Raw genomic sequence first — 24,861 nt, forward strand, 5'->3', positions numbered from 1 at the left:
CCTAGTCATGTTTGGGAGGGATTAACAAGGACAAATCTATCTGTATGGCAAATCTTATGCCTCTCGGAATCAGATAAGGTGAAAGTCTTCCAGCATTTGGCCTAATTCACACAACTCTGTGCCCGTGTAGCCAGCAGTGAGTTGAATCGATCCCTTTCCAGGCTCACAGCTTGACAAAGGGGCCACCTGATCACCCTATATCTCACGTGACATGTCGGAGAGCATTCAATAATATTTAAAATGGGAAACATTTCTGTGCATGTTCACAGATGGGTCAGCTGGCTGAAGGATGGAGAAATTAAACAGCCTCTTTGCGAGATGGCCAGTTTGAATTAGGATTCAAGAGGGAAAGAAAGAAAATGGAACTCCTTTTCCGTTAATTCATTTCTTATAATTTTCCATAGTTCCTTTACATGTCTTGTCCTTCCTTCTGTTTTCAACTATTCTATCCTGCAGTTAGCCGCTGACATTAAAAACCTTGCCCTCGTTGATTAAAAAGAGATTTAAACGAAAGAGGAAATAGGTAATTCAAGGAAGGGGAAGGCCTGAATTAAGAGCCTTAGCGAATTTAGAGTAAAGAAGTGGTTAAGGATCCAAATGATTTAATCCAGTTTTAAGAAAAGGTTTTACAGTGAGCAATTAGATGCTGGTTAAGGAATTAATCATGAATGGGTCATTAACTTTAACTGCCATTGTACAGTTAACAAGCTGAGGCAGGATTATAAGACTCAGAACCCAATTAAGGAGAAAATATTTACAAAAAAAACCTACTACCCAACAAATAGGATCTTAAAACGCAAGAAGACAATGTGTAAGAAACTATGCAGGTTTGCTGGATGAACATTCACACATATAATCAAGGAAAGGCCATGCATTAGACATTTACATGCCCCCCATCCTTCACAGATTAAACTGAATTTATTCTGAATGGAAAGAAATATTTATTTACATATCTGTGAGCTGACTGGGGGTGAGGGAGAATACTTTTTTTTAGGATTTATTATTCTTGAAGACAATGACTATGTTCTCTGCATACCATTCAGTGCCTCCCTAGTAAAAATCTGCTTACACAATGGGAATCCCCTTGCTTTTCCCTCACCACACTCTGCATCTCTTGATGTGCCCCTTGAATCTGCTCTGGAGGGTTGCCCAACCAGGCCAACCCTTTTGATCAGATTGAGGGGAGCCTGTAGAAGCCTGGCAGGATGGGGAAGGGGAGGACAGCAAGAAGTCTGTTCACAGAAGTCTGTTCCACTTGTGCGCAGACGCTACTGAATATCATCCTCTCCCTTTGATCCATTTGGTTCCAAACTTTCTGCTTTCAGAGAACCTTTTCCACTCAGCTACAGTGCAATCCTATGCATATCTACTCAGAATTAAGTCCTATTAAGTTCAACGGGGCTTACTTCCAGGTGAGTTTATATACAGGGTTGCAGATTTGGTCTGCAAGTGATTCTTGCCTGTTGTGGAGGATTCTGGAGTAAGCTATAGAGTTTAACTAGGGTTGCCAGGTTCAGGGCCTGAGACTGATCCTGTATCTTTAGGAGAAGAGAAAGTCAGCCAGCTGCAGGTGTTCTTGCAACACTGTAATGAGAAAAATCACAAGGTGGAATTCTCCCTTCCCCCTGCACAACTTTTAAAGATACAGAAGACCTCTTGGTTGCCAGGCCCAGGCATATATTAGGGTATATTGATGATGATGATGGACTGCCTTCAAGTTGATTCCGACTTATGGCGACCTTTGAATAGGGTTTTCATGGTAAATGGTAGTCAGAGGTGGTTTTACCATTGCCTCCCTCTGAGGCTGAGAGGCAGTGACTGGCCCAAGGTCACCCAGTGAGCTTCATGGCTGTGTGGGGATTCAAACCCTGGTCTCCCAGGTTGTAGTCCAATACCTTAACCACTACACCAAAATGGCTTTCTAGGGTATATTAGGGAATATTAACGTACAAAAATGCATTATATTAGGAGAAATATAATGTGTACATTAGTCAAAACTGCATACAGAAATGTTTAGAAGATGAAATTAGCACTCAAATGCTGAAGAATTTTAGTGAGGATTTTTTTTAATGTGGAGAACTGAATTTAAGGTGGTAAAACGAGAAACAGGAATAGCCAAGACTGACAGAACCTTCTATCCCTAGTTCGAGCATAAAGTTCATCTCTCAGGTGGTCTAACAATGTTTCTAACATTGCTTTATGTGTGTGCTAGGTCATAGAAAAGATTAAAATTTACGCTGGCGCCCACTGTCCCCCAAAAGACCAGATCCTATTTTCAGAAGAGGCTCTTGCACTTTCCCAAGTGCTTTTCGCTTAGCCTGCAAGCCAGTGCATTGTCTGCCTGATGTGCTGAGCTTGTCGACTTGGTTACAAGAGAAAGGAACAGGCTGTAGGGCTTGGAAGGAGAAGGAAGGAGGAGAGAGAGAGGCTGTTTTCAAAACACAGTGATTCCCATTATTATCTGAGAAAGACGCACTCAAGCCGGCAACTGGGACAGCCCATTGTTGGGAAACCCCCATCAGTGAGGGATGTTGAGAAATTGCTAAGGTTAAAAAGCTCCGCGAAACGAAGCCGAACAAAGATGACAAGCTTGTTTCTGACAGGCCCCTTAAAGATACGCACAGATTGTGAAAATATAATTAGAGGCTGTGCTTTGTCTGCCCACAATGAGTGGGAAATGTTGAAAGAAGAGCTCTCCCACTCTTTATTCAACCATCCCCCACAGGAGACAATGGCGGGGCCTGTGAGACTGCTCTGTCCTCTAATGAGAAACGTTAATTGCCACAATTTCCAGAGTGTGTAAAGCACCCTGTCCCTAAAGAAGGGAGCGGGGCAGGGAGGGAGTGTTTTATTTAAAAGGTTCTCAGCCCCATTAAATGTGGTAACAGAGATAATGGAAAATAAAAACGCCATGTTTTTAAATCCTGCAGCTCGGACAATAGGGAAGGCCTGGGTGCAGATGTGTTGACTGCGGCTGATTCTCATCCTCAGAGTCAGTCATGCTGGGGGGGGGGGACATTTCTCTACTGTGGCTTCATGCGATCTGCTGGCTATCCAGAGATAGACCTCTGCTAAGTGAGAAGAATTAAAAAGAGAGAAGAAAATAACACCAAATGGAAAAATCCCAACACAGCTTTTTCGAGATAACTTAAGTAGATCCCTCCTGGATAAAACCAAAGGCCCATCGAGTTCAGCTTCCTGTTTCCCACAGCAGCCAACTACATGCCTCTGGGAAGCCCACAATCAGGGCATGAGCGCAATAGCCCTCTTCCACTGGTCTTTCTCAGCAGCTGATGTTTAGAGGCATAATGCTTCCGAAACTGGGAGTAGCACACAGCAATCATAACTAGTCATTGATAGCTTTATCCTCCATGAATTTGTTTCATCTCCTTTTAAAGCTGTTTAAGTTGGTGGCCAAATATCAGGGCCATCCCTACCATTGGACAGTGCTGCATGTGGAAGGTGCTGGGCAGTGGTGTAGTCGTCCAGGGTCCTAGGGGGTCTTAGACTCTTACTCAGCTGTTGTTGCTGTTGCTGGAATCCTTATCTCCCTTGTAATTGCTAATTGCTAATGTCTACTATATCATTTTTAAACTAGTTTGAACTTTTTTAGCTATATGTGTGTATGGTTTTAATATTGGAAATAGTTTAATCTTATTTTAATGTAGACTTTGTATGTTTTTAATTATTTGTATTTTTTATCTGGAAGCCGCCATGAGTTCCAGTTTTGGAAAAATGGTGGGGTATAAATAAAGATAATAATAATAATAATAACAATAATAATAATAATAATAATAATAATAATTAGACTCTTTGCTTTTTGGGGAGCAGGATCCCAGCAGGGTCCCTATGTCTCCAGCATCCTATGAGCCAATCGGCATGAAAGGGGAGTGTGTTAGCCACTGAGAAGAGTCTTCTAACATGCTTCCTTGTCCTTTCCTGCTGATTGAGAGTGGAAGGAGGTGAGTCGGCCACTGAGAAGACTCTTTTCAGCAGCTAACACCCTCCCATTTCATGCTTGTTGGCTCCTAGGGAAATCTGTTGTTATGGGAGAAGGCATTAACAAGGATCTCATTCTTAACCCAGAAGCAAAAAAAGAGGGAGAGGCATGGCTGTGGCTATCATGAAGAGACCCTGGCCTTCTGAATTTGACACTACACTACTGGTGCTGGGGGCAGCAGCAGCTCCCTGGCCACTCCTCCTGCGACCACCAGCCATTCCCTTTTCTTGCAGGACAGAGCCGTGTGTGCCACACACCCTTTTCTTAGCTAGCCTAAATCCTTAAAGCAGGGGTGAGGAACCTCCACCCTGCAGACCAAACTTGGCCATTTCTGACTAATGGCCTCACTGGCTGAGGCAATGGTGGCTGGTGGCTCCTTGTCAGTGGGGGAGTGGAATCCACTCCAGGCTTTATTCAGGGAGCTGTCCAGTGTGCTTCAATACCTTGGACAGCTACTTGAAAGTTCAGACTAAAACCCGGAGCAGATTCTACTGCCCCACCGACATAGAGGCAACAGCTGCCGCTTGGCTGAGAGTGATAGGACTTGAGTCCAAGAACATCTGGAGGGCTACAGATGTGTTAGCCTTAATTTGTGACTTTGGGCAAAAAACAGTCAGTGATAAAACAGTAACAGCACACCACCTGTAAATGGTAATTATAAACACGCCTCTACTGCTGAATGATTGGAGGTCTTGTGGGCCATTTAAAACCTTGAGGGGCAGATCTGGCCCATGGGGTGTGGGCAAGCCACCTCTGCTTTAAGGGGTCTGGAAGAAGTAAGTGAATGACATAAAGAGGCTTCCTGTAGTCAGTGTACTCCTGAATAAGTTTGCTTAGGGTGGCAGTGAGTTGCAAATGACTCCTCAGAGATGACCTCTCTATTTGTGAGCAGAGACACTGGGAGCATGACTATTTCACTGAATGTCTCCAAGGGAAGGCACAGCCACCTTCTTTTTTCCTAAGGTTGTTCGCTGCTGCAAGTGGTGGCACGGAGCAACAACTTTGTTGGCAATCTGGCCACCATTTTGCATTTTGCATCCTCTACAATGCCTAGGAACTAGCATCATTCTGAGGCACTGTAAGAAAGAAATGGCAGCCACTCTGAAAGAAAGAAAGAAAGAAATTTCTGAAACAAGATCATCATTTTCTGAGGAGAGGGTGACAAAAAGAAAAATACCAAAAAACTGCCTTCTGAGAAATTATGGCTCAGCTCTTCTTAGTTTTGCAGGCTGTGGGCAACCTGGAATATTGTCCACTCTCCCTGATCCCACTTTGTTTTATATCTACGTTCCTGGGAATGGAAGGAGGGAATGGAGACAGAACTGTAGCTTATAATCCATTCAGCAGCAACCCAGCTGGAGCAAGCAGGACATGGGAATTGTGTGGATCAGGACCATCTGCCCCACTAGGCAGGCAAGGCAGCACACTTCAGGTGGCAGATTTGGGGGGCAAAAGTTTCTTTCTTTAATTATGTATGTATGTATTATCTTGTTACCTTTTTTCCATCCTGAAAAGCACCATTTGCATCAAGGGTAGGTAATGTGGTGCCCTCCAGATGTTGCTGGACTCCAACTCCCATCAGTCCCAGTCAGCATGGACAATGGTTAGGGTCCAGGGATGATGGGAGTTGTAGTCCAACAATACCTTGAGGCACCACCCTGCATACTCGATTTGGACAATGATGAGAATTGTTTTCTTCTTCTTCTTCTTCTTCTTCTTCTTCTTCTTCTCATCATCATCAACATTGTCATTGTCATTATTATTATTCCAACATCAAAATTAAGAAGTATCCATCTCAAAGTTCTTCATTCTATTCTCACCATAAAGAGTTCTCTACCTTTTCTGTTCTGAAAACAAAATGTGGTTCCCATGAAGTCTCTTTCTCCTGTTCCAATGGACATTTTGAAGAACTATCTTGGATTTTTAAAAAAATCCCTTTTATTCCGTTGGCAATGGACACTGGTAAGGTTATCAAGAGTGTTAAAGGACTGCTCCCTGTGGTGCTCAAGGGATTGTGGGTGTAAGGGGACCTTTTACCACATGTGCTGGGCATGCAAAGTTATGCAGGTTTTTTGGCAGAAGATATTTGAAGCCTTGACATTTATAACAGCTCAGCTTTTAAAACCTGACCCTGTGTTGGCATTATTATCCCCTGAGAGCAATATCAATCCTAAAGTGATGTATAAAAATCTTGTTGCCTTGCTCCTAATGGCAGCCCACTTGCAGATAGCAAATCACTGGAAAAGTTATGCACCTCCCTCTCAGGAAGGTTGGTTTAATAAAGTGTGGGACATAGCTCTATCAGAAAAATTAACACAACACAGGAGAGTAGTTACTGGCATGTCCAAGAGTGATTCATTGGATGAGACATGGCTTTTCTTTAAATATTAATGGGGCTAGACATAAGAGGAATCCTCCAGTTTCTCAAGCACCTTCTTGGCTGGGCTAGGTGCACACATCGTAGTTGACCAGTTATGCCCGCTTTTGTTTTTTTTCTGGTTTTGACTATGTACTAAGCAATTTATGAGCCAGACAAGATACTTATAAATGTTTATTGCTGTACTTACCTGGTTATATTCAAAACAATAAAAACATTTTAAAAAAACAACTACCCTGAATCCTAAAGGAAGGGCTGGCAACTACCCTGGGAATGGATGCTGTTAATTTAGCTGTATTTTAGAACATTTTTAAATGTAATTGTGTTTTTGGAATGCTTTTAACTGTTTAGTATTTTTTTTCTTTCTTTTTGTTAAATCATTCGCCACCCTGGGCTCCTTTGGGACGAAGGGCGGGATATATATTCAAATTCGATAAATAATTCTTCTTGCCTTTAAAGGTATGGGTAACTTGATCATTCCACACACACTTTTTTTGTGTGAATCCTTGACGAAGGACCTGGCAGGTCAGCCCAGTATGCTTTTGGCAGAAGAGGTCGGGCAGAGAGGAGCAGAAGAATAAGGTAGTGATGCCCACTAAGACTGGTAGGGTGGAAGGTAGAAAGGCTAGCATAGATTGAATCACAGCCAACTAATTCTAGTCTGCCCCCCTCCTCCCCCCTATTGAGTTCTTCAAAGACAACATTTAAACTGAGGAGGAGGCTGACAGCCAGGGTGCCAGGGCACCCCCTGGATTGGTTGTAAGAACGAAGGCAGGCAGATGGGGCGTGACGGAGGGTAGGCTGAGGTTGGTGGGGCATTTGCCCTAATAGACCACTCTCTGCTGAACTAAGGCTTAGACCAAGGAAGTGAGTCAGAGTAAGCAGCAGGCTGAAAAACAGGGAACTGAGCAAACCATGGAAGAAGGAAAAGAGGAATAAGGGATCCATGGATTGGCATGAGTCAGGAGCCAAGCTGAAAGAGGGTCTAGGGGAAAACCTCAAACAAGGCTCAGGGAGGAACCACAGCCTGGGATGCTTGCGGAATCCAGTCTTTGTGAATTCCAATTTAAACAGAATAATGTACGGATAAGAATTTGGCTTTCACAGATCCCCAAATGTACTTGGCTCAAAGAATATATTAAAATGCATTTTGAAATTGGAGAGAAAATGACATTTAGAAATGCATCTTTTCAGAGGGAATATGAGTGGCTCAAGGGTTACGTGCCCTGCCACCTATGCAGCCGGGCAAGCTGCATAGTCCCAAGGAGCCCAGTTGCCCCCCAGCTGGCAATTGCGGACAAGGAAGGGCTTGTGCAGCTGTGGCAAGCTGAGCAGGCCCTAGCCAGCTGGGGAGGACTAGCCTCAGAGGGAGGCAATGGTAAACCCCCTCTGAATACCGCTTACCATGAACACCCTATTCATAGGGTAGCCATAAGGCGGGATCGACTTGAAGGCAGTCCATTTCCATTTCCATGTTTACAAATGCATTTTTAAATATATATTTTTATGCAACTTTTTTAGGTGAGTGAATTTTGTTATGCAGAAAGGAAACAGAACAGACTTATGACAATGGGAGTCCATGGTGGGGGCAAAGTAAAACACTGAAAGGGGGAAGCAGGCTAATTTATCACATATTATTATTATAGTACATTATTATCTTTATTAAATCTCAAAATACATCCTCTGCACCAACTTACTAGGCAACTAGGAAGGACCACCTCATTGTTCAAGAGTAAGTGATATGGACTGCAGAGGTCATTGTTTTTGCAATGTCTTGGGGAATCCTGTGGGTAGGAGTCTCTTGGGGGTTCCTTCATGGTGGATTAGCTTTCCACCATGAAAAATGGCTTGATCTTCCCTTGCAGTACACAGTCAGAGGGATCCAGAGGGTCAAAACATGTGAGCCAAGCCTCATGATTAGGACAAAAGCAAATGTCCCCTTCTCCCAGATACAAGCCACTTTGTCCTGTCAGAGAGGGGAGGGAAATCCATCCAGATCCCCCAAGTGGCAATGATCTGCTGAACTTCATGCTGTAAGTAGAATTCGTTCATCTGCTTTCCCAAAGAGAAAGTGTTTTTGGCCCTTTCACACAGGGGTAGCCAACGTGGTGCCTTTCAGATGTTGTTGCACTACAATTCCTATCATCCCTAACCACCGGCCACGCTGCCTGGTGAAGATGGGAACTGGAGTCCAACAGCATCTGGAGGATTCCATACTGGCGAACCCTGCTTTAGCACAAATGCCATCCCACACAACACCTCGCATGCTGCAGACGGTGGTGGTGGTGGTGAAGGACTTGGGTCAGATCTGCACCTGCAGCAGCAGGAGGTGGTACAGTGGGCTATACTGGTTCAGACTGCATGTGGAGGATCAAACATGCGCATAAAATATTCCTAGCAACTACCATATCGGGGGGGGGAATTCAGTCCTCTTCATATAGTGCTAATTGTCTGCTTATAGGGAGTATTTTCTACAGAGCAGAAGTAGCCAACATGGTGTCCTTCAGATGTTGTTGGATTACAGCTCCCAGCAGCCCCTGCCAGCATAGCCAGTGGCCAGGTATGATGGGAGTGGTAGTCCAACAAGATCTGGAGGACACCATGCTGGCTACTCTCGTCATAGATAATTCAAAAATGGGAAATGGTACATTCCATTCTTCTATCCTTACCACCTCATTGCCACCACATTCTGTGGCATGTAAAGCAGGGCTGGCTCCAGGATCCAGAGTGGCCTAGGTAAAATGCCCTTTGGTAGGCCCTCTCCTCCACTGGTGGGTCCTGGAGGACTTTCCTAGCTTGTGGTGATGGTGGGCAATGAGAACAACATTCTGCACAGACTTGGCCACCTGGGACTAGCCATACTTTACATTTCCAAAATGCTCCAGAAAAATGCTATATTGGGGGTATTGGGAGAAATTAAAATGGTGGCTTGACACAGCTGCCAAGGAATGTGCCAGACCAGGAAACAAATAATTAAAGGAGGCCAGGGGAGGCATCAACAGTGGGTCCTGCTAGGACAAAGGGCCCCCAGATGCTGCCTGAGGATGCCAGGTGCTAGCACCAGCCCTGTTAGCAGTTGGTTCCTTGGAGTGAATGGAGAAGATGTGGCCTGCTCTTGATGGGCTTACACTCCCTCTGAAGGATCAGGTGCATAGCTTGGGGGTACCTCTGGATCCGTGTGTTGCTTGAGGCTCAAGTGGTCTCGGTGGCAAGGATCTGCCAGGAGCTGCAGCTGGTGGCCCAGTTACAATCCTATCTGGACAGGGCTAGCCTGACTTCTGTTGTCTATGCTCTGGTTACCTCTAGGTTAGATTACTGCAATGCGTTATATGTGGGGCTGCCTTTGAAGACAGTTCAGAAGCTGCAGCTGGTGCAGAATTCAGCAGCCAGATTGCTCACTGGGGCAAGACAGTCTGAGCACATAACACCAATTTTGGCACAACTGTACTGGCTACCAATTAGTTTCCGGGCTCAGTTCAAAGTGCTGGTTTTGAACTATAAAGCCGTATATGGCCCAGGACCCCAATACTTCAAGGACCTCTTCTCCCCATATGAACCAACCTGGACACCGTGTTCAGCATCTGAGGCCGTTCTTCATGTGCCTCCTCCGAGTGCGCTGTAGAGGGTGGCAAGTGTTTCTGGAACACTCTTCCCAGGGAGGCACGCCTGACGCCATCATGATCTATGTATCAGACAAAACCCTTTATCTTCTCCCAGGCATTCAGCTCTTAATTTTGGAGAGGATTGGGAGGGCTTTTGATGTTGTAGCCTCTTTTAAGGGGTTCCACTGCCTTAAAATTTATGTACTGAATTATTTTAACTTTTTATTTGTTTTAGTTTTTTAATATTGGTTTAAATCTTTTTATTGGTTAAGTCACTTTGGGTTCACTTTTGTGAAGAAAAGCAACTATTAAAATAAATAAATAAATAAATAAATAGTCAGTCAGTCAGTCAGCCTTGAATTGGGATAAGGAGAGTCTTCCGGTCTGCAGAGTGCCACAGCTGAACCACCAGGTCCAAAGTTATAATCCCTTGCTTGCTTTACTGCCAACTTAGATTACTAAAACAAAACCCCTGAAAATTCAGAGGGCCGCTACAAACCATATTCAGTGGATGATTCAATTAACAAGCTCAAGGTGCTGTCAGAAAATATTTGTGCTTTAATGTTACAAAACATCCTTAGAAAGGATACAACCGTGTTTTTTTTCTTTGCATCTACTGTGATCCAGCCAATGAGTCAGGGAGATTGAATGATCAGATCATTAAACAAATGAAAGAAAGCGAGAATCAACCCCTAAATCTTGTGTTGAGGATGAGGAAGAACACAAAGAACACAGGGGCTTGGGCTGGGCACACATCACCAGCTTAAAACACAGCTAGGTCACTCTTTTTCTCAATCTGAAACTGGTTTTTTGGGGGAGGGGGAAACAGACCAAAACACAGTATTTCATAAGAAATTACAGGAAACCTAGACATGGATTGTGGCTAACCTTGTGTGCACACCGATTCCCAGAGCAGTGGCAGGATGCAGGATACTCTGGATGCAGAGTAAATGGGAGTGTGCGCATACACAGCCTACATTTGGAGGGTTGGGTATGTGTGTAAAATTACTTCTCTTTAGTGCTCAGGTCCCTTCTACAACACACAGGGGTCTGTGCGCATGGGCGTCACTCTCAACAACGACAGTCCTTGCCTATCTGTCCGACACAGATCTAAGGGACAAGATCTCCTTCCAAAGGCAATGCAGGCTGGCCCTTTGTAAATCACACGGGCAAGGGATTTGCCTCTTCAGATTGCCTGCCAGGGTTTTCCAATTGACTGGATGTGCTCCTTTGCTTTCATCCTCAATGCGGCTATGCTGGTGTTCCGAGGGTCCACCTCTTCCAATGGAAATTTGTCCACAAAGTTGGTCCCGCATTGATAAGGCGGCGGAGGCCCCATGGCACCCAGGGGCTGCAAGGTGTGTCCCATGGGGGGAGAGTTTAGGAATGAGGGAGGGGTGTAGCTGCTGGGGAGGCTCTGGGGGGAAGGCACGAACCCTGGCAAAGTCTGGAGGGGGCTGCTGTTGGACATAGGGGGGTTCAGCCATGACTCCAGGGGTAAATTGCTCCCAATGCTCCCAAGGGTGGAGGGCTGCGGCGAGCGGTTGAACGACAGGATGGGGGGATCCTGCAGCTTCATGGAGGTCACCTCCAGCTTCTCTTGCCTCCTCCATTTGGCTCTCCGGTTCTGAAACCAAACCTAAAATATATATACATAAGCCAGAATTAGCCAAACATCAGACAGTGTTGCATGCTGCTGTCATTAAATCAGACCTGTTATTATTAACTGTATTTCTTCTTGAAATCATCGTCTTGTCATCATCATCTTGTTATTATGATGGGCAGTTTGAGTGCGGATCTGTGGAGGGAAGGCTGGCTTGCATAAGACCTTTGGAGAGAGGTGCAATGCTTCTCGGGGATAGGGCACATGCTGAGCATGCAAATGGTCCCAAGGTCCATCCTTGGCATCTCCAGACAGGGGCAGGAGATACGCCTCTCTGAATTCCCAGAGAGCCACTGTTAGTGTGGGCAGTACTGAGTTAGATGGCCCAATGGTCTGACCAGGGGTGTAGTCATCTGGGGTCACCGGGGGGGGGATCACAGACCTGTGACTGTTTTGGGAGCAGCTAGCCAGGTCCCTATGGAGCATGTTGGCCACTGAGAAGAGTCCTTGTCCTTTTGTGCTGAATGGAGCCATTCAGAATAAAATGAGGTGAGTCAGCCACTGAGAAGACTCTTCTCAGTAGATAACACAGCCTCCTTTTTCATGCTGATTGGCTCCTAGGGATGTCTGTTGTAGTGGAGTGTGGACGAGTAAGATGACAGGAAGAGCAAGGGTGAGAAAGGAAACTGGAAAGCAGGACGTGGCTGTGAGGGGGTGTGACATGCCTATCATGGACTTCTGAATTTGCCACTACACTGCTGGGTCTGACTCAGTCTAAGGAAGCTCCCTATGTTCTTCTGTGTAGTTTGCATATGGAAACATACAGCATCCCTGCTGTGAGATTCGTGTCCTCCACTGCAGGGACGAAACCGTTTGTTGTAAAGGCCTATACGCAAGTTATGTTTTGAAGGCTGTAATCCTATGCACACTTACTTGGTAGAAGGCTGGGCCTGCCATGAGGCACTGTGAGGCAGCCTCCTCAGGCAGTAAATGCTGAGTGGACAGAGCTGTGGTTGCCCTGTGTCCCTTAAGCTAGCCTGCTGCCCTCAGTGGCAGTGAAGGATACGGTCCTGTTGCCAGTGCCAAATAGGGTTGCCAGGTTTATGGCCTGAGACTGATCCTGCATCTTTAGGAGAAGAGAGAGTCAGCCAAGTGCAAGTGTTCTTGCAACTCTGTAATGGGAAAAATCACAAAGTGGAATTCTCTCTTCCCCCTGCATAACTTTCTATTTTGAGTGCATTAACAGTTGAATCTGAAACTGCAGTTTGATGTAAAATCAGACTGATTACAATATGTTGCCACTTCAGCAATGACTCTAGCTGTTGGAAAAAAGAGGACGCATGTTTTCAGCCTGCTATGTTTAAACCACTTCATTTAAGGCAAGGTGAGCACGGTCAAAAGCATACAGCACACCTAGAATTTTGCAAGAATATATTTCACCTCCCACTGTTTTATCTTGTGCAAATTGAGACACTCCTGAGGTCCACTGGAGACTATTCTGCAGAAGTCAGTGCCATTATTCCACAATTATGTTTGGAGTTTTTTTAGTGTACATTTTGCAAGGTGTTGCTGTACTTCACATATTCACAGAAATAGAATACAAAAGAAAATGATTTCCTATAGGAAACTTCACTAAAATTGCAAAGTAAATCAGACATATTTAAACTGGCCATCTGAACTATATTAACTGTCTTAATAATGTTGCTTCCTCCCTGCCAAAACAAGATCAGCACAGCACATGTCTTCTTTCTATTATTTGGGCTGTTTGCAGGTGTTGTCACCACTCACCATATGCTCAGAGGCACATGTTACCAAATTCTTTCAAGCCGCACAGCAAGTGGATTGGACTGTGAAAGACCAACCCAAACTGTGTTTGCATTTTGACAAATTTGTAGGGCAGTCCAATATCTCAGACAGAGGTCAGGTCTCCTGCTCCCCTGGTGCATTCACTATAGCTGCCCAATTTCCCTGCTTTTTAAAGTTGGATAGAAATATCTGTGGGCTATAGGTACATTCTTAAACCACAATATTTTTTGCCTATTAGTGAATAACTCTTTTGTTGTCATTACTTTAGTCTTCTTGACATTCAGCTGTAGTCCTGCTTTTGTGCTTTCCTCTTTAACTAAATTCATGAATTCAAACTCAAGCTTTTAAAAAAGAAACCCCTTCCAGGCATTTTTGTCTCATGCTCCCCATCGAATAATCCCCCTTAGTCCATAAACCCAAATCTGTTCTCATCACCCACTGACTCAAAGGGTTGAAATTACTCTTGGTTTTCCACCTCTGGAAGGCAGCTTTTTTAAAAAAATAAATAAAAATCCACCCCACTTTTGGAAGCCCTGCCAGATTTGATTTTTTTATTTTATTCTTTTTACAGACAACTAGTAAATATTTCAGGCTTTTCAAACATTTTCATGATCCAGGGATTAAAGATCATTCGGCTTTATTTAAACCCTTAAAAAAACCTCCCATTTACAATTAAACAAGAGGTGGCAGGAGAAATCCCCAACTCTCTTCCTTGCAGTGGGAAATAAAATTACTGAGAAAGGAAAAAACAGCAAAGGCAGTGGGGCATGCATTATTTACAACAACACACTTTGGGGGACTGTTTACAAGTGGCACAATCTAGTCAATGTTAAGTACTTTCAAGTCCTCAGCAGAAAAATATATTTCCCCATGATTCCACTCACAGTAAGATCTACATGCAGGAAGGAGGTAAATATTGCTCATTGACATTTACCCTCTATTTTTATGAAGTGTGTGCATTGAGGGGCTCTTTCTTTCTCTGCAAAGATCTTCACCAATCATTCATACCTCATCTAAACAAATGAGGCTCTCTCAGTTTAGTTCATTGACAGAAAAACATGGGCATTGTTAAGGACTTGGCTTGCTACACTACACACGTAGGTCCTTTTGTTCCACATTAATTGTTGCTTGCATCGTAGTTGAACTTCTGCCGGATCTCTGTGCAATTTATAACTCTGGGAGGCGAGGATTCTAAATCTTGCAGGGAGCCTACTCAAGGACAGCAAGAACTTCAGCCCCCAACATGGGGATAGCTTCAGGAACGGCTCCTTCCTGTTTTCCCCTAGAGTGGTCACTCATGCATCACCGCAAGAGAGGACAAAAGAAGACACAGATTTCCATAACATTTGCATGTGCTAATGTACATGTGTAGAGGCATGTTTAGAAATAATTACTATAATTTAAATGCAGTAGAATGCATCTCACTATGGTGGAGAAGACTGTGAGTAGGTGACCAGTGTGCCTGCTCAATCTGTTGTCCACGGGCTAACTGCTGATGGAGCAACTTCAAGGCCCTTCCTTTTCTTTGTTCTGAACCTAGACTGAGCAGCCCTTCAGATAGAGGACTGTAAAATAGGGCACAGGGGTGTATCCAATTAATTTCTACCCAGTGTAGAAACACTGAAATCAATGGGCATGCCTCACTTAGGTCCATCACTTATAGTGGGTCTACTCTGAGTAGAACTGATTTACATACAAGTCCATGACCACCCTACCCTCTTCTTTGTGCAATGTTAGCCATGTTGAGTGTAGTGTAGTTATTCATGACTTTAGCTGAAATGAGAACAAGTGACAGAGGAGGGGCAGCACCACAGTGAAAAAACACAAGGAGAGAGCCCCATATGTGTTGCAATGCATACATGGTGTTACTGCATATAAACAAGGCCGGCCCTACCATTATGGCAAGTGAAGTGGCCACTTTGGATGATGGATGCTAGGGAATGGGGAGTGACAATGAGATGATGGGAGACAGAGCTCTGTGTGCCACACAGCCTTCTCTGTGCCCCCTAAACTAGCCTTCTGCCCTCAGGTGTGGTGAAGGGAACTGTCCTATCACCAGCAATAAAGTAAGATTCAGCTGCTAGTCTGGTTCACTTCTGAACATGTGGAGAGGGGGAATATTGCTCTTCATCTTGAGCCAGTGCTGAGTGATTAGCTCCAAGTAAGGATGGAGGAGAAATTAGATTCAATTTGCATTTAAAGGTGAGCCTACCTGATTTGCAATTTCCAAAACAATACGAGAGTTGAAACACAGCCAACCTTCGCAAATTGCATGTCACTGACTTTAGTGATGCAAGTAATGTGTACAAAAGTACATTATACCAGGGGAGAGTGTTCATAAAAATGGATACATTCACTAAAATAACATACAAACATGCATTACTTTAGGGCAAATTGTGTGTTAAGCAGAATTGCATTCAAACATTTGTATATTAGGAGAAACTCACAAAAAGGCTGATGAATTTTCATGAGGACTTTTAAAAAAAGCAATCACAAAGTGGTGTGAATGCAGAGCACTGAACTTAAGATGGGGAAACTGAGGAACTGAGATAAACCAAAAATGACATTTCCCCTAGTTATCTTTCATCTTTTCTCCATGGCAGGTTCTATAGCTGCATCTGCATTCCACAAACCACTCAGTTTACAGCAGTGTCACTGAAGTCTTGTGAGCTGCCCTGAAGACTTAAGGTCTGTGGGCTTTAAACAATGAGAACCACGTTGGACTGGAAAAGGTCTACACCGCAAACCTACTAGTAAATTCAAATGTATTTCCACACATCACACATTGCTGCAGAAATGCTGGAAAAATGAGAAACAGTGAGAAACTGAAACTGCAGAATTGCCCATCCTGCGTTAAGCAGGGGCTTGGACATGATGGCCTTATAGGCTTCACCCAACTCTACTATTCTGTTTTTCTATGATTCATCCCTGGCTCAATGGGCACATAAGGGATGTGCATGCAAGGCATCTACCTCCAAGTCAGCCAAGGGTGTGCCTCGCAGGACTTTGGTGTGCACAAAAGCCCCGATGTAGCAGCGCCACCTCTTATCCTGGCAATGGAAACATGCCTTGCAGACTCTTGTGCACAGTAGTGTACTGGCAAATACAGAAGTGCAAGGTTCCTTCATGTTAGTTACAGCCACGCCCCTCCCTTTTTTGCTGTGATGTTGAGAACCTTGTTCATGCCTTCTCCGACAACAGAGGTCCCTAGGAGCCAATAAGCTTGAAGGAGGAGTGTGTTAGCTACTGAGAAGAGTCTTCTCAGCAGCTGACTCACCTCCTTTCACTCTGATTGGCTCCAATCAGCAGGAAAGGACAAGGAAGTATGTTAGAAGACTCTTCTCAGTGGCTAACACACTCCCCTTTCATGCTGATTAGCTTGCAGGATGCTGGAGACACAGGGAACCTGCTGGGACACTGCTCCCCCAAAAGTAAGGGATCTAAGACCTTCTGAGACCTTGGATGACTACATCCCTGCTTACTCAGTGGGATTACAATTTGAATTTCATAGAATTCTATAGAATTCATATTTTAAGTGTTTTTCACAGACACATTGTGGACCACATGAATGAAGCTCATGGACTAGTGGTGGTCCACAGACCACAGTTTGGGAACCCCTGCTCTATAGGATAAATGAAGGGCATGAAAAAGGTGACTGTCTGGGGTAGAGATGAAAGGATCTGTCAATTTCAGTTCTCTCGGTTTCCCATTTTTCCAATCTTAAATTTGGTTCTCCACATTTCTGCAGCAATGTGCATTTTTTTAATCCTTATGAACATTCTCCAGCACTTTAGTGACAAGTTCTCCTAATAAACACATTTTCATATGCAGTTTTGACTAATGTACACATTTTTGCAAGCAATTTCTCCTAACAGAATGCATTTTTGTCTGTTATTTTCACTAATATACTAATTTTATGCACACTTTCCCCTAATATATACATTTTTGTAACCACTGCTTGGTTGGAGAACTTCATTGCAAAATTCAGTTAAGTGCAAATTTCAAAGGATGGTAGTGTTTTGATTCTCATGTTGTTTTGGGAAGTCAGATTTGATAAATTTGGTTTTAATATGAACTGAATCAAACTTCTCCCCCATCCCTAGTCTTTGGACATTGTTGAATCCAAGGGTGCCATGTACACAGGGAGGAGGAAGACACTCTTGCTTCCCCCTCCCTCCCTACCCCCAGTGTTTCAGACCACATACTGTTATTCTTTAAGAGCATCCATATCCCTGACCAAGTCAATGGTTCTCTGTACTGAATGACTATTGTACTAAAGCGTTAAATAGACAAATGTGCATGTCAAAGGCACAAATCCATCTGCTTAAGATAAAAGGAATGACCGTTTGACTTTTGTTAATAACATTGCTATAGTTGCAATAACAAAATTAAACAATAACAAAACCAAAATTAAATGATCCTAAGCATGACTAGTAAAATGCACTGTTTTTTCTTTTCTTTTGCAACTTAATCTTGAATATATCCAAGAGCAAGGCCTTTAGTTTTGCTCTGAATTTTTCCTTGCCACCCTCTAAATTGTCATTTTCTAGATTCAGCTATCTAATCTGCTTAATCGAGAGACCACCCGTCTGGAAATCTAGGAGAGCTGTTTCCAGTCAGGATAGGCAATACTGAGCTAGATGGACCAATGGTTTTCTCAGTATAAAGCAGCTGCCTACGCAGAATAGGATTTAAAGGTTTTTGTTTTATAGGGAGGGACACATTGATACTCAAGAATGAGTGGAGGGACAACCAATTAGGAGCACGGTAATGTTGACTGAAGCATCACTGGAAAGCTAGTGCTTGTTTAATGAAGCACTACCTTTCATGCAACGGGTGGTAGCGCTAAGGATGTGGGAGGAGATGTAGATTGCACATGCCATCAGCACAATATTCAAAACATGGGGGGAAATAACCAAATTTTCACGTATTTTGAAAAATTAGGTGAATAACACTAACCTAATTTTTTGGCTACATTTCTCCTTTGCTCTTGTGTCTACCTCTCTCTCCCTCAGAACTGTGGACGAATAAATAGGGAACTTCAATTTGTTTAAACACACATACATCAGTGTAATTGATTTCGCAAACGGTATGATCTACAAATCTCTCTCCCGCCCCCCGTGCTGGAGGTGGTATGAGTAGGAGGAACCTTAGTCAGAGGATCTGAAATTGAACACTAATAATTAGAGAGTGATTACAGTCTGAAATGTTAAAAAAGTAGATTAAGGAAAATCCCTTTACACACCATTTAGCATGTGTGCAAGACTGAAATTATCTCCTAGGGGAAAAATGGAGAGGAGAGCCGTTAAACTGGATTAGCAAGCAAAGGCTGCTTTTGCTTGAGGTCTCCTAAAATGAAGGAAGTGAGTAGAAGGTCCAGAGCTTGGAAAAGTTACTTTTTTAAAACTACAACTCCCATCAGCCCCAGCCAGCATGGCCACTGGATTGGGCTGATGGGAGATGTAGTTCAAAAAAAGTAACTTTTCCAAGCTCTGGGATTAACTGACCAAGATTTCACCAAGTGGTAGATTGGGAGGAAGAGAGACCTTCTTACCTGGACTCTCACTTCGGGCAGGTTGACCTTCATAGCCAGCTCTTCTCGGCTGTAAACGTCAGGATAGTGGGATTTCTCAAAGGCTCGCTCAAGTTCATGTAGCTGGTAGGTGGTGAAGGTCGTCCGATTCCTCCGATGCTTCTTTTTGGGCTGGTCTTCATCGGACAGTTTGCCGTCACCATTGTTGCAAGTGGGAAACTCTGGGCTCAAGCACTCCTCTGAGCCTTTGGAGCAGTAGGGATCTGAGAGGCAAGAAGGTGTGATTAGGCAAAGGGTTAGTCTACCAACACGTTAAGTCAGAATACATGGACTTAAGGCTGCAGTCCTATACAATTTACCTGGGAGTAAGTCCCACTGAACTCGGTAGGACTTACTGTGGGGTAGGCATGCATTGGACTGGGCTGTCAAGCTGATTTATTTTTATTTGTATTATTAAATTTATTAGCCGCCCTTTACCAGGCAGTCCCAGGGTGGGTCACAACAATATAAAATATTATTTATTTATTTTATTAAATTAATATCCCACCCTTCCTCCCAGAAGATGCCCAGGGCAACAAACAAAAACACTCTAAAACCTCTCAACAACAAGACTTGACAGCATATTAAAACAAAACATCTTGAAAAACATATTAAGACAAAACGGCTTTAAAAACACATTTAAAAAAGCTTTAAAAACATTTTAAAAAGCAAATGCATTCATACATACAAATACTTTATTAAACACATTATTTACACCAGCATGCTTAGCTGATCCTAAGCACATTTGAATAAATGTAAGTATAGCATTGATTTCAACACAATTTGCTTCCAGATTTAATAAATCCAGACGTTGTGTTGTCCTATCTTTTGCATTGTAAATTCCTTTGAAAAAACACTGATTTGTATTCATCAGCATCATATAATCACATTTCTTAATTAGAGATGCCCTTGTATCCTTCTGTGTGTTCTTTCTTTTTCTTCTCTGTAGTTTTGACTTCATTGAAAAATAAACCCCCATGTTAAAAGCAACAACGCTGTTACCATTACTACTCCTGCCGCTTGTAGCCGTGCACCAGATCCTAAACAATCACATAGATGTGAATCCCACCAATTTCATTGCCTTGAAGTCAGCCTAGCTGTGATCTGAGCACACCTGCAGCCCAGTCCTGTACATGCTTACTCAGAATTTTTATTTTATTTTAAAATATTTCTATCCCACCCTTCTATCCTATAATAGGGCACTCAGGGTGGCTTACAAAAATAAAATCAAACACGTACATAATAAAATTATAAACAGTAAAATCACAAAAACATTAAAATAAATTAAAATACATAAAATACAACAGTAAAATCACAAAAACATTAAAATAAATTAAAATACATAAAATACAATACACACACACACACACACACACACACACACACACAAGGAGTGGTACTAAAGGGACTACAAAGGTAAAATTTAACATGTAGAAGGCATAAAATCAGTGTCAGGCTCTACCTTCAGTCCCTCCCAAAGGCTCTCCAGAACAAGATCATTTTCAGAAGTCTCCGGAAAACCATCAGGGAGGGAACAGAGCTGACTTCTTGGGGTAGGGTATTCCAAAGCTTGGGGGCCACAGCTGAGAAAGCTCTTACGCTGAGCTCAGTTGTTTTGCGCCAAAAAGGATGCATAGTTATTATCTGTATATTGTTAATGAGCTAATAATTTTCTAGAGAGCCAGTGTGGCGTAGTGGTTAGAGTGTTGGACTACGATCTGGGAGACCAGGGTTTGAATCCCCACACAGCCATGAAGCTCACTGGGTGACCTTGGGCCAGTCACTGCCTCTCGTCCTCAGAGGAAAGCAATGGTAAACCCCCTCTGAATACCGCTTACCATGAACACCCTATTCGTAGGGTCGCCATAAGTCGGATTCGACTTGAAGGCAGTCCATATCCATAATAATTTTCTATTGAAATCTAAAGGAATTGCTGCTGATTCACACAACCACTCACCACGGCTAGATCCCAATGTTTTCCCACTGCACTGAACCATAAACATGGTGAACGGGGCCATCTCAACCACTCTCCACTACTATATAAATTGCTTTTTTTCCCCAACACTGATCACCCACAGTAGAAAGATTTGAGATTGCGTCTTGTTAGATTAGACCAAGGTCTGTCTAAGCCAGCATTCCTGCTGTTTCCCATGGTGGTCTGCCAGATGCTCACAAACAGGGCATGATTCACATGACACAACTGCAATGTGGTCTCGCAAAAGTGATTTCATTTTGATGTGCTGGTGAACATAAGAACCTCCAGTACAATCAGACCAGAGGCCTATCTAGTCCAGCAGTCTGTTCTCACAGTGAACAACCAGATGCCTTTGGGAATCCCACAAGCAAGCCCTGGGTAGAGCAGCACTCCCCTCACTTGTGATTACCAGCAACTGGTGTTCAGAAGTACGCTCCTTCTGACAGGGGAAGTACAACCATTGTGAGAAGCCACAGATACCCTTATCCTCCATGAATTTGCCTAATCTGCTTTAGAGTCATCCAGGTGGGTGGCCATCACTCCATCTTTTGGGACCAAATTCCACAGCTTTGCTATGCATTGCATGACAAAGTATCTGCCTTGAATCTTCCAACATTCAGCTTCATTGGACAGCCCCAGATTCTCGGATTATGAGAAAGGGAGCAAAACCTCTCTTTATGCATTTTCTCCACACTCCACACTCCATCTTTTGGGACCAAATTCCAATGTTATACATTATACATTATACATTATACATTATACATTATGTTATGCATAATGTTATACATCTCTGTCATGGTCCCTCACTAACTTAGTGCCTTTAAAAAATGCCCCAAATAAGCTAAAATACCCCCAAATCTTCCATCATAGGGGAGTTGCTCTACCCCCTTGATCATCTTGGTCCGGATCAATGGGCCTTTTTTCTGAACCTTTTCAAGATCTTCAATAGCCTATTTACTTAATTATTACATTCATAACACACCTTTCCTCCAAGGAGCTCAAGGTGGTATACAAACATGGTTTGCCTCCTCCCAATTTCACCCTCATAGCAACCTTGTGAGGTAGGTTAGGCTGCGAGACCAAGAATCCCCAGTGAGCTTCATGGATGAGTGGGGAACCCTGCTCTCCCAGGTCCCAGTCCAACACTCTAGCCAGCACACCACACAGGCTCTTGAGGCGGAGTGACCAGGACAGTACATAGTGGTCCAAGTGTGGTCTCACCAACTCAGCACTACCTGACAAGAGCCGAGGTGGCAGGGAGGAAGAGACGGCTGTCTCCCTTCATTTGAATGAGCAGTTAAAATGGAGAGGTCACATAGGTGTAGCTATCCACCGGCCTCTTACTACTGATCTGTTCTATGCACTTTGATGGATGGATATGAGCGTGTGGGTGGCAACCCCAGATGAGATGCAAATGTGAGGCATGCAGAACCAGACAGTCTCTTTCTCAGGGGAAGAGCCATCGCTCGCTGGTACAGCATCTGCCTTGCCATTTCTGGCATCTCCAGGTAGGGGTGGGACTCCCAGAGGGTCGCTGCCAGTCAGTGTAGACAACACTGAGCTAGATGGACCGATGGTCTGACTCAGTATAAGAGAGCTGCCTCTATTCCTAAGTGCCAAGGCTATTTCGGAAATGGCAATGGTGTCCTTAGCACAGAAGCAAGTTCTGCGGAAAGCACTTGCTTTCAAGAAGATGCCTTTGGAATGTGAATCTCTCCACAGCATCTGGTCCCCGACACGTGTGCTTCAGAGTTTAATGCCACTGTTATGAATGGTGCCTACAGCCAAGTTAACAGCTCAGGCAGGTTTAACTGGGAGTCCCGTTAACTTCAGTGGGACATACTCCCAAAGGCATGTGTCAGTGTGCTTGCTGTCTGAGAATTTGTCATGTTTTACTGCGGGAGACGTTCTTTCTTTTCTTCTCTGTAAGGGAGTGCCTTAAAGGCCACAGTGCCTGGCCTTGCCTAAAGTGACACCGTTTTAAGTCCTGCAGCATTGCTTGTTAAAGCAGCCCACAAACACACTTGGGAGGTTGCCTGGAGAGCTGCTGACAGTCCGTGTCTCCAATACTGGCCTAGATGGACCAATGGTCAAACTCTGCGGAAGGCAGCTTCCTGTGTCCCCAATTTCTCTCTTTTAGTTTCTAAAGAGTTGGGGACATTAGAGGGGGCTTGGCAGGTCTGTCTGATGATGATGGAGGTGTCTTCCCACCCCCAAAATCCCTGAGTCTTAAAAAAACAAATTCCTCCTCTTCTTCCTCACTTATTCTGCTTTTGACCTAAGAGCTGCTGAGATTCCAAACAGATCCCCTCCAATGGTCCAACCGAGAAACATGCTTGCAGCACCTAATTTTAAAGGTGTCCTTTGAAAAATGCCCCGCTCCACTCTGAATGAAGCCCTTATAACTTGCTCCCAAAGTGGAGGGAGATTATTATTATTATTATTATTACTAACCGGGCTACTAACCCACCCCACCCCACCCCACCCCACCCCACCCCGTTAAAGACGAAGCGAAGGAACCAGAGCATCTACAGCTGGATGTAAAAGGTGCTTCGACGGCCTTCTCCGGGAAGTGGGCCTAGGGCGAGGGAAGAGTCCCTGAGCTGACGTCCCCTCCTGCCTCACCTCCGAAGCGCTCTTCCGTGGGGCCTTCCGGCTCCCGCCCAGGCAATCCTTGAGGCTGCTCGGCTGGCATTTTGGAGAAGCAATCCCGGGGGCTCCTCTTCTCCGCCTCTTTCACAGGCGTGGCCCCGCCGCCGGCATCGTGGGCTTGGAAGCTGCCCAAGAGGGGGGCCTCTTTGGTAAATCCCAAAATGGCTTCGATGCTATGGAGCCTGGAGGGATTACCTCCCCCGCCGGGGCTCCTGACCGAGTGGCCAGCGAGGGAGAAGCCGCCGTCGGTCATGCTCAGAAGGGCGCCTTGCTGCAGGTGCATGGAGGTCGCCTGAAGGTGGCTCCGGGGCGGAAGACGGCCCTGGATCCTCCCGCAAGCCTCCCCTATGCCATTCAGGCGCGAGGCGCCTCTGCCACGGCCCCGTCCAACAAGAGAGCGCGCCTGCGGGCCCTTCTGCCTCTTCCCCCGACGGCAGGCAGGATTCGCCCCGCGCAGCAGCCCACGCCGAGCTCGGGATCTCCTGGTGTCAGAGGGCGGGAGCAGCTGGCGGCGAGAGCTCGTTGAGTCCAAGCACCTCCCTGCCCGTCTCCGTCGAGGCGACCCTGCTGGGTTATCCTCGAAGAGCTGGCCAGGATCAAAGGCCAGGATAAGGCTGGCGAGAGCGAAGAGCTCTCACCCGGGGAGCGAGAGCAGCAGCAGCCCGGCCTGGAAGAGGCTTGGTGGTGCTTCCCGACCTCGTCGCTGGAGCTCAGCTCCTGAAGGCAGCCGGCTGGCGGGGGCGTTGTGCGACGTGGGGGCTGGAGGCACCTGGGTTAATGGGGGGCTCCCCCCTCGCCTCAAGCTCCTCCCCCTCGCTCTAGGAGCCGAGGGAAGGGACGGCCCTTCGAGGAAAATGACCAGCTGGGATTCAGCGGCGAAAGTGAACATGCGGTCGTCGGGGGGAGCTGGGGGGGGAGGGCATGGGGATCGGGGGGGTGGGTTTGGTGGTGCGTACCAAGGGGATGGTGGAGGAGGCAGCGACTGGCCCCGATTCAGAGCCGATTGAAGTTAAAGCAGACTTTTTTTTTAAGGAGAAAACTTGGTGTGTGTTTTTTAAGAGCCAGGTGAAAATAAACTGAGGGAGGAGAAGCAAAAAGTTCCAAGATAAGGAGTTTGGAGAGTCGCAAGTCTCTCTCTCACACACAACTTTGAAAAAACTCAACGGAAGGAGGCAGGCTCTAGACTGGATGGGGGGGGGGTTGCACACACGCGCGTTTAGAAAACCTGGAGCCTGTCAAGAGAAGCGGTCTGAGGGTCCGTTTGGAAGTCTTGT

The 24,861-nt window shown here is 45.0% G+C and overlaps 1 protein-coding gene across 1 annotated transcript; it reads right to left on the reverse strand.

Moving 5' to 3' along the window:
• Positions 1-10,506: 10,506 nt before the first annotated feature.
• RAX (retina and anterior neural fold homeobox) lies at positions 10,507-24,452 on the reverse strand. Its single transcript, XM_061615585.1, has 3 exons — positions 23,561-24,452; positions 18,943-19,184; positions 10,507-11,618 (listed from the first exon to the last, which is right to left on the reverse strand). The coding sequence occupies exons 1-3, from the start codon at positions 23,868-23,870 to the stop codon at positions 11,166-11,168; spliced, it is 1,005 nt and encodes a 334-aa protein (XP_061471569.1). The 5' UTR covers positions 23,871-24,452; the 3' UTR covers positions 10,507-11,165.
• Positions 24,453-24,861: the final 409 nt, after the last annotated feature.

This window comes from Rhineura floridana, chromosome 1, assembly GCF_030035675.1.
Source record: "Rhineura floridana isolate rRhiFlo1 chromosome 1, rRhiFlo1.hap2, whole genome shotgun sequence".
NCBI lineage: Eukaryota > Metazoa > Chordata > Lepidosauria > Squamata > Rhineuridae > Rhineura > Rhineura floridana.

Excerpts from the sequence above, each read along its gene's own strand:
- RAX (XM_061615585.1), bottom strand. The coding sequence starts at position 23,870 with ATGCACCTGCAGCAAGGCGCCCTTCTGAGCATGACCGACGGCGGCTTC. Across the intron at positions 19,185-23,560 it reads CACGGAAGAGCGCTTCGGAG|ATCCCTACTGCTCCAAAGGC; the intron begins GTGAGGCAGGAG and ends CTTGCCTCTCAG. Across the intron at positions 11,619-18,942 it reads TGCCCGAAGTGAGAGTCCAG|GTTTGGTTTCAGAACCGGAG; the intron begins GTAAGAAGGTCT and ends TATATATTTTAG.